General features: G+C 41.8%; 1 protein-coding gene across 1 annotated transcript; it reads left to right on the top strand.

The window, feature by feature from the left end:
- Positions 1 to 599: 599 nt before the first annotated feature.
- On the top strand, positions 600 to 13320 carry DCAF4 (DDB1 and CUL4 associated factor 4). The gene is made up of 13 exons (XM_032188722.1): positions 600 to 826; positions 2304 to 2401; positions 3631 to 3788; positions 5279 to 5361; positions 5983 to 6085; positions 7079 to 7222; positions 7881 to 7930; positions 9044 to 9123; positions 10439 to 10534; positions 10646 to 10743; positions 11407 to 11583; positions 11822 to 11936; positions 12855 to 13320. The coding sequence occupies exons 1-13, from the start codon at positions 723 to 725 to the stop codon at positions 13046 to 13048; spliced, it is 1500 nt and encodes a 499-aa protein (XP_032044613.1). The 5' UTR covers positions 600 to 722; the 3' UTR covers positions 13049 to 13320.
- Positions 13321 to 15069: the final 1749 nt, after the last annotated feature.

Raw genomic sequence — 15069 nt, 5'->3', positions numbered from 1 at the left:
GGTTGGAAGGGGCCTTAAAGATGAATAAAACCCAATGCTCCTGCTATGAGCCGGTACACCTCCCACCAGACCAGGCTGCCCAAAGCCCCATCCAGCCTGGCCTTGAGCACCTCCAGGGATGGGGCACCACAGCTCTGGGCAGCCCGCTCCAGCACCTCATTGCCCTCTGAGTAAAGCATTTCCTCACAGAGCCTAGCCTCAGCCTGCCCGTGTTTAGTCTGAAGTCATTACTCCTTGATTACCTCCCCAAAGTCACTCTCACGGCAAACACCATAGCAAGCTCGCTATGTAAAAGTAAAGTGCAACCGTTCCAGCTGGGAGGTCCCCTCAGAGCCAAGCCCCCCAGAACTGAGGGAAGCCCCTCAGGGCCTCCCGCCGGCCGCCATTTCCCTCCCGCCCCTCCTCGAGATGCAGGCAGCGAGGCAGGCGGAGCGCTGTCCTCCTATTTGTCGAGGGAGCTGCCTGTCAGGCGGCAGGGCCCGCTGAGCGCCAATCAGCGAGCGTTCACCGGGGTGGGCGGGGCGCCTGTGTGGAAGCGGTGAGGGACGGCTTGGGGGGGGGCTGCGGCCCCGCGTCAGGGCGTGCGGCTCCGGGCCGGCAGCGGCCCCGGGGCGAGGCGCCCCGCCCCGCTGGGGCTCCCCCCGCCGAAAGCCCCGGTGCGGAGGCGCGCTGGCACGGCGGGCACCCCCACGCGCGTGTGTCCGTTGTCTCCGCAGGCAGCCATGCGGGGAGGCCGCTGGAGAGGCGAGGAGAAGCGGGGCTGGAGCGGCCGCGGGCACAGGCAGCGGCCCCGCGGGCGCAGGCGGCCCGGACACCGCCCCGACAGGCGAGTGGGGGCGCGGGGGTGGGGGCGTAGGGATGGGGGGTGTGGGAGCTGGGGGGGGCCCCTCCGGGCCTGCTGACCTGCAAATGCACCCCCGCTGGGAGGGGGCTGCGGGGGGTCTCATCTCCTCCACAGCCCGTCAGCAGCACGCAGAGGAGAGCTCAGTGAGGAGAGGAGCGTTTGTAAGCGCTTACCTGCCATCCAGCTCGCGCCTCAGGGACTGCCGGTGTAAAAACGATCCGTAAATCTCCCTGGAAGTTTAAAAACACGTGAAGTATTGGGCTGATAATGCCGCACATAGGTCAGGAAACTGGGACGAGGTCTTAGGAGTTGTGTTGCCTTGAGAGCTGACGCTTTCAGAAAAAGACATTTTAAACTTTGGAACCTCTGCTTACCTGCGTTAGGGCTATGTGTATGGCTCTCCTTCTCTGCTGTGTTCTGTCATTGGTCTCTTACAGGAGTAAAGCAGGCCAGGCCTTTAATACTACAAGCATTTCTTGTAAAAAGGATTTTCAGGGAAAGATATGCACGCATGTAAGAGCTGCCCCATTAATTCTAGTTGTGTAAAACGTTAGAAATGCAAATGGCCCCTGCTTCACAAATACAGAATAAAGTATTTCACTAACAAGCTTTAGATCCAATGCTGGAGTTCGGTGGTTCCCCACCTGGTAGATCAGTTACATTCTTTAAAAATCACAAACCTGTATAACTGAGCAGCAACAGAGCTGCTATTAAAACCAGAATTTCCTTGTTATTTTGTTTTAGTAAATTATGACTCATGAAAAACATTTTGGCCTAACACTTTTAAGATGACCTGTCTCAAAAAGTGAGAATCGTAGGGGCGATTCAGAAAACATCCCAGTGGAATTTCACCCCTCAGTACCGACTGTGCCTGTTTAAATGGCTTCTCAAAGAAGAAAGCTGCAGTTACCTACTTCACTGTGACACTGATTACAAATTTTTTCTTTCCTAGAGTTTTCCTGAAATTTTTCCTTGGTTTGCATGCTTCTGAAGCTCCTCCATGAGCTTCCTTTCATGAAGACAATGGCAAAATACTTCTGATCTGATGTCATTTTTTTATCCATGCCATTTCTTTCACTTTATGCTCTAAAGCATTATCCGACTTTCAAGGACGTGCTTTTCTTTGAAATAGAGGGTATGGTAACATGCCCAGAACTAATCTTTTGCTGCAGAGTTAACTACACATACAGAAGCAGCAACCACCTCTAATGTTTTAGCAAGTAATTAAGACTTTAAGATACTGTTATCTCTTGTGTTCTTGAGAGGTTTTAAAGCTGAATGTTTGTACTGTTCCTTTTTCATAGGTTGGCATACAGTGATACACACAGTGTGCTTATCACAGACCTGCAAAATTGCACTCTATTAATGTGACTAACAAGCTGCTTTAAAGAGGCTTTGCAGAAAAGATGTGTAGGGCAATTGTGGGCCTGTCTTGAAGGCAATACTATTATTTTTTTAGGTCTGAACAGGAGGAACCACAAACCTCAGTGAATGCAGACCCCAGCAGCAATGGAAATCCTTCTTCATCCAGTTTGACGCAGAACTCTGTAGTACCAGGCAAGAAAATCAGTGTCTGTACGCTGATCTTATGAAAAAAAATGTGGTGTTATTATGTGCTGTATTAATAGCATGGTGTTAAGGGATGGATATAAACAATAAAGTTTGTAGAGAAAATTAGTATCTGAAAAGGTGATCTAAAAAGATGTAGTTAGTGAAAATCTGGAGAGCAGGAACAAAACTTTCAGGCCCAGAACTCCATCTTTTGTATGAAAACTCGTGTGCTTAGCCAAGCTATTATAAACTGACAATAATAGAATTTTGTTTTTCTCTCCAGAAATCTTGGTTTGGGAAGAATATGAACTTTTTTCTTATCTGTGCTGAAAATGTTATATATCTTTCAATAAAAATAAAAGGACAGCATATAAAAAAGTAATGTAGATCAAATTATTCAGTCTTCTAAAAGACACAACTATCCACCACTTTGGAAAAATACAAATTCATCTCTATGCCTTCAGTGTATTTATAATCTGTAAGAAATACTGTCTGGCTAAATCATCTGTGCATTTGTTATTAGGGAGTCAACTGGCAAAACCAGACTTGATGCAGTAGCAATGCTATAAAAGATGATGTTCCGTTTGCATTCTGGTTTTCTGACTCATTAAACATCCCTAGGAAAAGCTAGGCCTGTGGGAACATGCAAAGCTCCACAGCAGGAGAGTCCTGAGACACCACTGACTCTGCAACCTCTTAGCAACAGACAAAGCCAGAGCATAAAGTGATTTTTTTTTTTTTTTGTGTATCACTCTTGTGCTTAAGAGTTTGTGAGCCTGTTAGGAAATAATATATATCGTTCAAAACATTTATTGCTGCGTAAACAGATTCTGTATACTACACGCAGTGTGCTCTTACCAACTAACTTTACATTTTTTCAAGTTGAATAAATCTTGGTCGTTTATCGCCAAGCTGAAACCTAAGACATACTGACAAGGAGCTGAATTATAAGCAGCAGCAAAAAGAGGTTACTTCAAATGTAGGTTGTAGTAGTAGATAAAGGTTTAAATAAAAACCCCCAAAGATGTTAATGTTCACCTCTTCTGAATAAAATCCTTTTTTCCTCTTAAGTGGCTGTCTTCTATTCCTGGTCTGCCTATCATGCTTGGGACCAACTAGGAGCAATAACTTTGAGCCTTGTGAGCTTGACGTTTCCATGAAGATGTGGGATGTCAAGGAGTAACAAATAAATCTGGTTATGCATCTGATTTTGTTTATTTTTGCTACCTTTACAGAACTGCCAGGATTTTACTATGACCCAGAAAAAAAACGCTATTTTCGCCTACTGCCTGGACATAATAACTGCAACCCACTCACCAAGGAGAGTATTCAGCACAAGGCAATGGAGAGTAAAAGACTGAGACTCTTAGAAGAGGAAGAAAAACAAAACAAGGTACGTTCTGAAAGAGATTGCAATTATCCTTTGTTGTGTTCTGTCTGAAGACAGATGATGAGCTAAAATCCTTAGATTTTTTGACTGTAGTACAGTCCCATAAGCTGTCTGAAGAAGCAAAAAATTCTTCTTGCTGAGAATTTATATTTCTTGAAGTCTTTTGTTTGGTTGTTCCACACAGGAATGAAAGGAAGTCACTTTCAAACAAAAAGAAAAAAAAAAAAAAACCACTGTAAAGAGACAGGAACTCTCAGAATAACAAATTGTCTAACAATTACAGTTGAGTCAGGACATTGAATGCCAGGTTTCAGATCCCTGCTGTGAACTGGCAAAGTGGGATCTCAGTTGTAGGCTTTCCATATGTTTAATAAATATTTAGCTGTGTACCTAGACCCTGAGGAAATAATACTAACAATGTTTTGGGGAAACAGTGTTGTAACAAAGAATTTTCTTTGTACAGGCGACATCAAGTTTAGTCTTATCTTTATACTTTCAAGTTTATAATGGAAAGTATGCAGGCTTTCCAGACATAAAGTGTTACAGCAGAGTTGATAGCAATAGTACACATCTGAAACCTGGGTAAAATACCTAGCAAGAGTGGTTTTAATTGCTTGAAAGCCAAGTCTTATAACTTAGCAAATCAGTGTCTGAAGCTCACCTTAAATATGCTGTTGTTTGGGAGAGGAGCGTGGTATATTTCTCCTCAGGTAATAAAGTTCTTTCTTCAAGCAGCAATTCAGCTCTTCCATCTTCATTATGAAAGGGCTGTTGTTTGGTGGGAGGATGGTGGTGGTGGAGGGTTTCTCTTAAGCTGTTTCCATGAGAAATTTAGTTTTCATAGCTCCTATACAGCTGCTGGCCATGTAATTGTTAATGGGAACTGTGAAGATACATTTCTTCTCAAAATCTGATTATAGAATCAGACATCTGAATCAGCCTCCTGGATATGAATGTTCTGACTCTTCAATACTTTGACAGAGCATTATCAAAGAGATTTCTTAATCCCTAACACTGCAAAGTTCTCTATCCTTTGCTCTCCCTAGTATTTATAAAGTGTTCACATGCAACTTTAAAAAGTGACGAATGGAAAAGAAACTTAGTGCAGCAATAAGACTGCATGTTAACAGCAGTCTTGTGGTGATAGAGCTTTGCTATGTAATAAGATTTAAGGTGTCAGAGTAAAAACACAAGGTGACTTCACACCTCAAGTAGTACCATTGATTGTGTTAAGCAAAAACAAGAGATTTTTTTCCCAGTTTTTGTATTTATAGAAGCACTTGAAATTCACAAGAATACTTCTCTTTCTTGTGTACTTTCTATAGTAGACCAGGGAAATGTTGCTGAAATGCATTTTATAGACTTGAAAATATTATTATACATAGGCTCGAGGAAGAAGTTACCCGAATATCCCAAATATCAAAGACCAATGGCCACAGTTGAATCATAAACAAGAAAATAACTGAGAACACTTTCATTTTATTCTCTTCCAGAAAACAACAAGGCCCGGACTAAATTCATCCATGCTGTTACAGAAAAGGCAACTAGGTTTGCTCAGCTCCACAAGTTATTGCAGGTACAATAATCTGAATTGTCTTCTGTTTGCAATATCAAGTTCTGCTACTCGTACAACCATTCCTGTCAGTTGTTGTTTTTTGTTTTTTGTTTTTTTTGCATCCCTCACCCTTCCACTTAGGACAGAGTAATGTTATTTATAATAACAAAAGAGTTATATTCTTCTATAATTTCTGAAGTGGTGAGAATTGAGATGAGGAAGGTATGTCCCAATCTCAGATAACTGGAGTTTAAACCTTCGCTTTTTTTTTTTCCTCCAATACATGCTGTTTTACCACATTGTGCTCTATGAACACAGTTCAGCTTTTCTTTGGATCAGTGCTCTTCAGCTGATGTGGATGTCTTCCCCACCATTAGAATCTCTATGCTCAAGTTCAATAACAGTGTAGAAAGGAAGTTAGTGGCTTGCCATGTTGTTGTTCCTGCTACTTGAGATGTTTTGGGGTTCAAAACGATGGGACGAAAGTCAATGAACAGATTATGTAAGTGAAATTGTAGCGTGCTAGTTTTCAGGCATTTTATCTTCTGCAACTGAGAAGCAGTTCTGACTGTCTTATCAACAATTCTTAAACCTAGGCTCACCTGAATTCCTTCTCTCCTCCCACCCCGCCTGCTTTTACAGGATGGTCCATGAATTAAAAGTGAACTGCATGCAGAGGAGGAAGATAGAAATTCACAGTCCCGATTCCTCGGTTGCTGGAACCAACAATTTTAAAATAATTGTGGTATGTTATGACAACTGTTAAACTTTTAAGATACAGAAAGTCTGTCTTCAGTGAAAATTGAGGATCTTGAAATCAAATCCGATATGTCAAATTTTGCTTTAAAAGGTGCATTATTCCTGTTGGGTTAGTTCTCAAAATCTGAGCTCAGTAGTTTTTAAACAGGTAGGAAGAGAGTGTCCTTTCTTAAGGAGGAAAATTTATAAAAAGGTTGGATATGTAAGTGATCTGGGGAGCTGATCAATATTTCCTGTTGGAAATAAACAGGAATTTTGTGGGCGATTAGTATGGTGTTTTTCTGAAGGGAAAGAAGAGGAAAATTGAAGAGAAGAACTTGGGAAATAGCAAAGCCTGTAGTGTAGGGAGTCTATGTAAACACCTGTAACAATTTTACCTCTCATACTCTGAAGGCAGTTTCTACTGTTTTTGATGGCATGTGTGTGCAGAAAAGGTCTCTGGAGCAAATAACTGCCATAGCCCATGTAGGAAGCTCTCCAGGACCAGCTTCTAGCCTTGCAAACAGAGCACTGCCTCGGTAGCTGGAGCCAGAACGGGTTTGGAAACTTAGTGTTATAAAAGTTGAAATACAGCAGCATCCTTTTTGCTGTGATGTGATCCAGCAGGAGGAGAATCTCCTACACTTAAGCAGGATAGGAGAATTCCACATTCATTTTGATAAGATTTAATTACTATTTTGTTCTTTGAGTCCTCTACTGATACCAGTCTATGCTTACTAATAACAACCAGAGGAAGTATCTGATATAATGGGAAAGAGTTTTTATTATTGTTTAAGGACCGAATCATTTTCTTTTTTAATGATAATTTTTCTATGCCTGCATTAAAAAAAGGTGTTGACCACTGTTTTAAGGATGAATGGAAAGTTGATGGTGTTAAAGTGACTAATTAATGTTTCTCCATTTTAGATCTAATGCAGCTGCCTCAAACCATTTTTTCCAGCAAGTTTCCACTGAGTGCAACGATGCTTTTATTTTACAGGCAGATGTTGCTTGTGAGCGGATATTCACCGTGAATGACGTAGAGCACGGAGGGTGTAAATATGGAATCATCAACCTCAGTGGTTTGGGGAAGGAGTCTCTCACTGTAGAGATGTATGACAACCTCTACTTCACCAACCGCAAAGTACTGTGTTCTGTTCCTGCTTCCTTCAATTGCTGCATTCTCAAAACGCTGTTGCTTGGTAGGCACGTGGGGAAATGCATGAGGGGAAGGGGCTAGTAGGAGAGAAAGGAAGAATCTAGCAGCGTGATGTCACAGAATCGCAGTAAACTTGCCTCGGATAGTCCTGAGGACCAGCATTATTTATCAGGAATGCTATGCTGCCATCGGAACAGAAGACCATGTAGACGTATCACCTTCCAAGGATAGCGCTTCAGGGTTTCACTCAGCCATAGCTGAAAACACTATGTTGAGAAAGTAAGATTTGTATGTTTCTTTAAAATAACTTTGGGAAAATGTGTTTATCTGTATACATGAAGAATATTTAAAACAGATTTGTGTAACCTCTTCATGCTCAGATTCTAGTAAGGATGATCCCTTAAATAATAGGATGTGCTTGGTGCCTTAGTCTGTCCATATTTGGACAGACTTCCCAGTGCTGCCCTCTCTTCTGTACACCTAAGAGGAGAATAGGGATAAACTGCTCGTGTGCTGCTACCATGCTATTGCATGAGCTAAGGAAGTGTGCCCAGTACGTAGTTTCATGCCATCTTTGCATGGAAATGCCCTTTCGTGAATTGTGTACGAGGTCTACACAAACACTGTCTTCTTGTGTCTGAAGGTGAATTCTGTGTGCTGGGCATCACTGACACATCCAGACTCTCATGTTTTATATCCTTTTACAAAAGCAAAATGTCAGTGCTGCTTTGACTATTCTGCATTGTGCTGCACAGAACAGAACATTTTCAGAAGACATCTCACGTAGTTGCCCCAGAAATGTTGTTTTCTAGAAGACTGGGAAAGTTGTCCAAAATTAATTAAATTGGAAGCTGTTGGGGCTAGTGAAACAGATGTATCACGCTGTTACAGACGTATGGAGTTCTGTACCAGTGTAATAAAACAACAAAAGAGAGAGTCAAGGCAACTAACTTTCTTTTTAAAAAAGTGGAGCTCTTTGAAAGGGGGTTGTTTGGTGTCTGTTGTAAACCCATTGCCATGTTGACTGGAGGGGAGGAGAAGGGCAGCAACTTATTGAAAGCGGCAGAGCTCAGTGCCAGAGCGTGTCCTGCAGCTTTATCTCAAAAGAAAAGAAAAGTTGATGTGTAGTAGAGGAAGTACAAGTGGATGACACAAAGTCACAAAAGAGAGGAACAGAATGGAATTTTAAAGTGGGAGATGACAAGCAACAGAAGGTCTATCAAAGTGGCATTAAAAGTGGCTATTAAAAGAGGAAGGGATACTGATAGTTATGTGATAGTTATGCAATTCAGAACTGATCCAGAAGGTGGCAGGATTTCATCAGTCTTGCTTAGAGACGGTTAGGAGTTGGAGATTGCTTGGTTATTCAATGTTTTTCTCTATCTAAGACACAGATTTACCACGCTAAACTTGAAAAGCAGTTTCAAAACCTATTTATACCCACTATAATGTTGGGGAATTATTTCAACACACTCTAAATTGACTCTTGCCTCCTCAGTGTATGTAACCCTTTCTCCAGCTCATCTCCATCAAAACAATTCTATATCAATGCAGTATCATCAGCATGTATGGTCTATTTACATATACACAGTCGTGTTCTTTCTAGCTCACCCTATGAAAGAAAGGAAGCGTCAAGACTTAATTGTGAAGCGTAAGGCACAACAAAGTTCTTGGAAGACGTTACTGAACGGGGAGCATTATGAACTACAACTGTGTCAGAGCATCTTACTTTTCCCAGCTATAAATATTAGGCAGCCTGTTCCATTCTAGGAAGAAATCTTTGTTTTCCTTAACTCGCTCCAGCAAGCTGTGCCTCATGGGAATTGCAGAAACTCCAGGCTGTGCCAGTTTGCTTCCAGCATCATTGTTCAGCAGCACTAACCCAGGTAAGATGTTTGTTTTTGTTTTTTTCCAATTTTGGAGAGTAGTTATGGTAATGCAAAGAGTACAAGGGAAAGATGTCCAAATTTCAGTAGTTGTATTCTTGTACAAAAAAAGAAATGAATCTAGGAAGTCCTGAAGAATTCCAGTATAAGAAACGAACAGATGAAAGAACTTACCTTAAGAATTAATTAGCAAGCAGTATTCAAAGCACTAGTTTATTTTTAGTTTCTGCTGATGTTGCACTTTGGCAGGAGAACGTCTTGCTTGTAAAGTAAACATTTGAGATTATTCATATGAGTAGCTTGGCCTTTTAAGTAACATGCAGAAACAGCACACAAGAAGTACTCAGATTTCCTTATAGACTCCCTAGAATCATTGCAGGATATTTTATCACCGTAGGTACTCCCTGTGCTTAGTGGATTAATCATAGGTGGAAGGCTGGTAAATGTCTCAGCCCATGGCTCCTTGTACTAGACATCGTGCTTAGCTTTGTGTAAGCATGATTGATTTAGAAAATTCTTTATCATAAATCTGATGTCTGTAGCTGTATTATCTATATTTTTTTTTCTGTGTTCTTGGAGACAGCAGTCAGGCTGGTACCTTCAAAACAAAAGTAAAACTTCCATCTGCAGCATGGTTTTAGACATGTCACCTGTGCTGCCTGACATCTGTATGATTGCGGCAGACATCCCATAAAGTGAAAACTGTGCGGTTAAAGTACTTGGGTTGGTAGGCCTTGTACAGGAGCTACATGAGTAAGAACATGAGTAAGAATCAAACCTAGAGTGCTGTTACTTCACTGAAAACTGTTTTAAAAACACAGGCCCGGAGAAGCAGGGAAGAGACAGTATTAATTTAAGTGTTTTTTTTTTCCCTCCATACTTTTTTTTTTTTTTTTTTTAATTCTTCCATCTTCATTATTTATAGAACTTCTAAGTTAGGCTTTGGCTGAACTACAGCTTCTAAAGAAAATGTTTTGTGTTCCAGCCCACTTGTCTTTAAAAAATGGCTTGCTTAGTGCTGTAAAGCACGTGTTACTTTCCTCTTCTCTGATCTTTACTATCATGGTCAGACCTCTGACTAATGAGTAAATTTCACAGTCGTGTGTATGTGTAGGCTGTAAGTCTTCAGCTTACAAAGGTGAAGTCCTGCTTTTGTTTCATGTCTCTTGAGTAGCACAGGAGTATTAACTGGCTATCATTGTCTCTGCTTCTAATTACAATGTTCAAAGAAGCATGGAAGTCCAGAGAATCTTCCTGAGTTATCATCCTGTCCTTACATTTTATGGATGCTTCATGTGGTATTTATTTCTCCTAGGAGATCGACCTGGAATGTTGTGCAGCTTCAAGATATCTACTGCCTGGTCCTGTGCTTGGTGCCTGAATCCACAAGCAGACAACTGCTTCAGCACAGGTGATCTGCAAGGCTAGCAACCACTTTTATCTCAGCAGGAAAGACTTCTTGCTTTAATCTCCCACCTGCAGCTCAAATTACAACTAAATGAACATAATCTGTCTCCCTTAGGCCTGACACGACGAGTTCTTGTGACCAATGTAGTGACAGGGCATCGACAGACATTTGGAACCAGTAGTGATGTCTTGGCACAACAGTTTGCTACTCAGGTAGAAAGAACCTTCATTTGTTTCGGAGCATTGTCATTAGTGGGTACTGTGTGTGATGGGACTCATCATCTTGTTGATAAGGGTTATGATGACAGTTATCATTCCGTAGCTGTCTGATGCTGGCACACAGTGGAATAGCAATGAAAAAATTAACTGATCTCAAAATCTATGGTGTAGAAGGTATTTTTGTTAAATATTCAGAGGTGAAAAGGAAATTATGGAAGTACAAAGAGCAGAGTAATAATGTATTGTAGGTTGTTTTTTTCAAAATGACCTAATTTCATTAACACTCAATGTATTGTCTCCATCAAGAGAAAAAACAGCCATAGAATTCTAATTGACTTGTTCACAAAGATTTAGTGAGAGGGGTCAAATCAGAACATGAGAATTCCAGTTCCTGTTCTGCTGTTATGTTAGCCTAAGTTCCTGCTAACCTAGCTGACCTTTTACAACTGAGGTAAATAATTGAGGTTTGAATGGAACTAATGAGTTGGCTCAAAAATACCACACTGTGTAATAAAAATTCTGGTTCCTAATGCTTGTGTTAATAAAATAATTTGAGAGCTACACCAGTGAACCCAAAAGCTCGATGTTGGTACTTCCTGTGTAAGGAAGCCTTTTCAGATGCTATGCAGTGCACCTCTTTCTTTTGGATTCTTCCAGACCCCGATGCTGTACAATGGCTGCCGTTCAGGTGAGATTTTCAGCATCGATGTGCGTCAGCGCAACCGCAAGGGCCAGAGCTGGAAAGCAATCCGCCTCTTCCACGACTCGGCAGTTACGTCTATTCGGCTTCTCGAGGCTGAACACTACCTGATGGCAGCAGATATGGCTGGGAAGGTAGGGTTCTGCTGCTGTGGGATACACAGTTAGTTCCTTTAGGTATCTGGGCAATGACAGACGCTTACTCCAGACCTGAGGGCGGGTGGCTGTTCTTTGGAGAGTGGCACAGAACTGGGTGGTATTTCCCTACTGGGCTGTCTTTGCTCCTCACTACTAGGTCCACTTATTTACCAACCAGCAAGTGATCTCTGCTTTGTTAACGTATCCTCTTGTGAAAAAATACTTCAACTTTCAGATAAAACTCTGGGACCTGAGAACAGTGAAGTGTGTGAAACAGTACCAAGGTCATCACAACGAATATGCTATTCTCCCTTTGCATGTAAATGAGGAGGAAGGACTTCTTACAGCAGGTGGGTTGACTTCTTCCCTTCTACTTGTAAGTGCAGTGATTTTCTTATGCTTGAAGGCTATTTCTTAGCTACAGCTGTTGCAAGCTGGATAGCTGTTAATTCTTCAAAATTCAGCAGAACTTTTGCTTTAGATGTACTGTAATCAACTACAAAAATGGATGCACACCTACTGTAATCACTCCTGCGTAGCTCTTAAGTGCTTTATCCACTATGTTCAGGAAGTTCCATTATCCTTTCCACAGCATGGCCCAAGAGTAGAGCAGAAAATAATTGATTTTGAAGGTCAGGGAAGCAATGTGTTAACAGGAGACTTGAAGTAATATCTCTATATAGAGACCAAAGACCGTGTATAGGCTTCTTTGATGCTACAGGGCATAGTGTGGTGATGGACTGAAGTGCTGGCACATACGCTGAACTCCCTGTAAATTTTCTGTCACTCAGGGTTATTTTGAATACTCTTGGCTACATCTTGAGGTTTTTTTCCTAAAAGGAAAGGTAACAATAAATGAAGCAAAATTCCTAAATCCTTATAATATAGCTAGACTTCTTGAAGTTCTTGTACATGTAGTGTCTGCTGTCCTTGGGTTTTTCAATGAGTGATGGAATAATGAGAATAATTCTTAATTTGACAAGCTGTTTTTTTTTGCCTGATAATGAGGAAAGCATTCTAAATACTGATTTATTATACCTCTTATAACCTAATAAGAAATACATATTCTTGCCACTTTTGCAGTAGTCAGTGTTTTACATGTATATCTTGTTCTGTAAAGTATTGATAAGCACTTTGCCCACAGGATGTATAGAAATGGTTACGCTGTGTTCTCTGTAGATCACCTTCTGCTTCTTTGATGATAGTCTTGCAGAGCCACATAAAGTACTTCTTGTATGATGCTGACCGCTGGTGTCTTTCCTTTTCAGTTGGTCAGGACTGCTACACCAGAATTTGGAGCCTCCAAGATGCCCATCTGCTTAGAACCATCCCTTCTCCCCACCCCTCCTCCAAAGATGCTATCCCCAGCGTGGTGTTTTCTTCAAGACTGGGGGGTAGACGAGGAGTCCCTGGCTTGCTCATGGCTGTCAAACAGGATCTCTACCACTTTTCCTATAACTGACACAATTGATACTCTTCTCAGAACTGGCCTACAAAGCTGCCATCCTATACATGAATTCAGAATATTTACACTGATCACCAGGGACCTGTTTTAGTGGGTGACGGTTGGACCAGATGATCATGAAGGTCTTTTCCAACCTTAATGATTCTATGTTGTTGAGTCACTATGTTCTGCTGCATCTGCTTTACCCATGAACTTCAGAACCTCCAGTAGGTTTGGCAATTTTTGCTGTATATACGTCAGACATCTTGTAAATAAAAGGTGACTGCTGATTACTGTCTTGTTGTTCTGCATCTGCACTGTTCTCTCAAACCCTCGTGGGTTTAGGGCCAACTGGGTGCTAAAAGGGGGCCAGGAAGGCATCACGCAGCAGAAACAGGGGAGAGAAGACCTGCATCCAGGCACAGGCTGGGGATAGTGGTAACCGTAAGTATGCTGAAGAGCAACTACTGCCATTGCCCAAAGGCAGTGATGGATGCTCTGCAACAGCAGGCAAAGCAAGCCTGTCCCTGCCTTCAGAGAAATCTTCACTATCATTCTAGGCATGATGCAAAGGTTTCTGGCTTGTCTTTCTTTCTCAGCAGAAGTTAGTAGTCTTCACCCAACGCTTTTAGCTCATCAAGGTTGTGGTGGTGCAGCCAACGCATCCCTCTGCATCCCTGCTCAGCCTGAGCTCACTGAGCGCACTCTGTGAGCGATTCTCTTGGCTTCCTCCAGAAAGTAACTGCTTTCAAGCATCCTACGTGCTCTGCAGTACAAGTCTAGTACAGGGAGATGCCCCTTCAGGAGTGATACGCAAACCTGAGCATCCTGTAGTTTTAAACTTTTGAGGTTTTGTTCCCTGGGAGGAAGGGAGGGGAATATTTCCAATGCCCTGCTCTCCCCTTTCCTTTCATTTTTTCAAGTGAATTTGGGTAAGAGGGAATTACTCAGAAGTACCACAAAGGGTCCTGCAAGGCTCCACCCTCACGTTTCCTGACTTTTCATAACTTTCATGCCTAAGCAATACACTGTTTAAACTGCCTCTTCTCCTCAGCAGCTCCCTTTTGTTCATCACACTTAATTTTTGTGCTGTTATCTCCTTGCCTTTTTTTTTTTTTAACCTATTAATCAATACAGAAGACAAAATTATAGCAGGAAAACTCTCCTTGTGGGAACAGTGTAACATCTTTTCATATAGAATGTATTCATGCTATGATAATTGTTGCAAGGGGAGTTAAGATACATCCCAGCAAACACCCAACACAGTTTCTTCCCTGAGTATACATTCAAACAAATCTTTCTTGTATTCCATCAACAGCCAACTCCCCTTTCCTCAGAAGGGAATTGAGCTGTGAATTCCTTGCAGTTATAGCTCCTCTGATGCATCTGGCTTTAGCATTTCTCTGCAGAGCCTATCTTAACCCTCTCACAGGCAGAGCAGAAGCTGCTCACAGCATACTCTGTGCTGCCACTCCTTTCTACAGAACTTGTTTATAAGGCTGAGGGGCCCCTGTTCCCAGTGGAGGGTTTGCAGTCTGGCACTTACAGGCTCTTCCCATTTGCTTTACTACCCTTGGTCAATCAAGAGGCCAGCTTGGTTAGCATAGTCACCAATTCCTGGCGTGCCTTTCTTCTTAATTTGGGAAAATACCCTGTGATTTATGGTCATTATGGTCATTTAGGCCATTTTATATCACATGCACAATGAATATACCTACAGCACCAGTTGCAGAAGAGTTTGCATTGGCTTAGTTAATAATGCATGCTACAACTAGCACCTGGTCACAAAATAGAAACCTAACCAACCCCCATCCCACCACCAACTCTAGGCGTTACATCAGATAATCAACTCAGAGCTGGACAGGAACATACTTTATATCGATATTCTCACTAGCAAACATATGTGATTCAAATACTTACAGGTAGCAAAACACATCATAAACTCCCTTTATTAAGAATTAATTCCAGAACATCAAGTTAGCATTTAACCTCTCTGATACTCTTAACCCCAGTAGTGCACGTTCTGTGAGAACAAGACC

The sequence above is a fragment of the Aythya fuligula genome, chromosome 5 (genome assembly GCF_009819795.1).
Source record: "Aythya fuligula isolate bAytFul2 chromosome 5, bAytFul2.pri, whole genome shotgun sequence".
NCBI lineage: Eukaryota > Metazoa > Chordata > Aves > Anseriformes > Anatidae > Aythya > Aythya fuligula.
The sequence above is the reverse complement of the archived record's forward strand: the minus strand, read 5'-3'. Positions and strand labels throughout refer to the sequence as shown.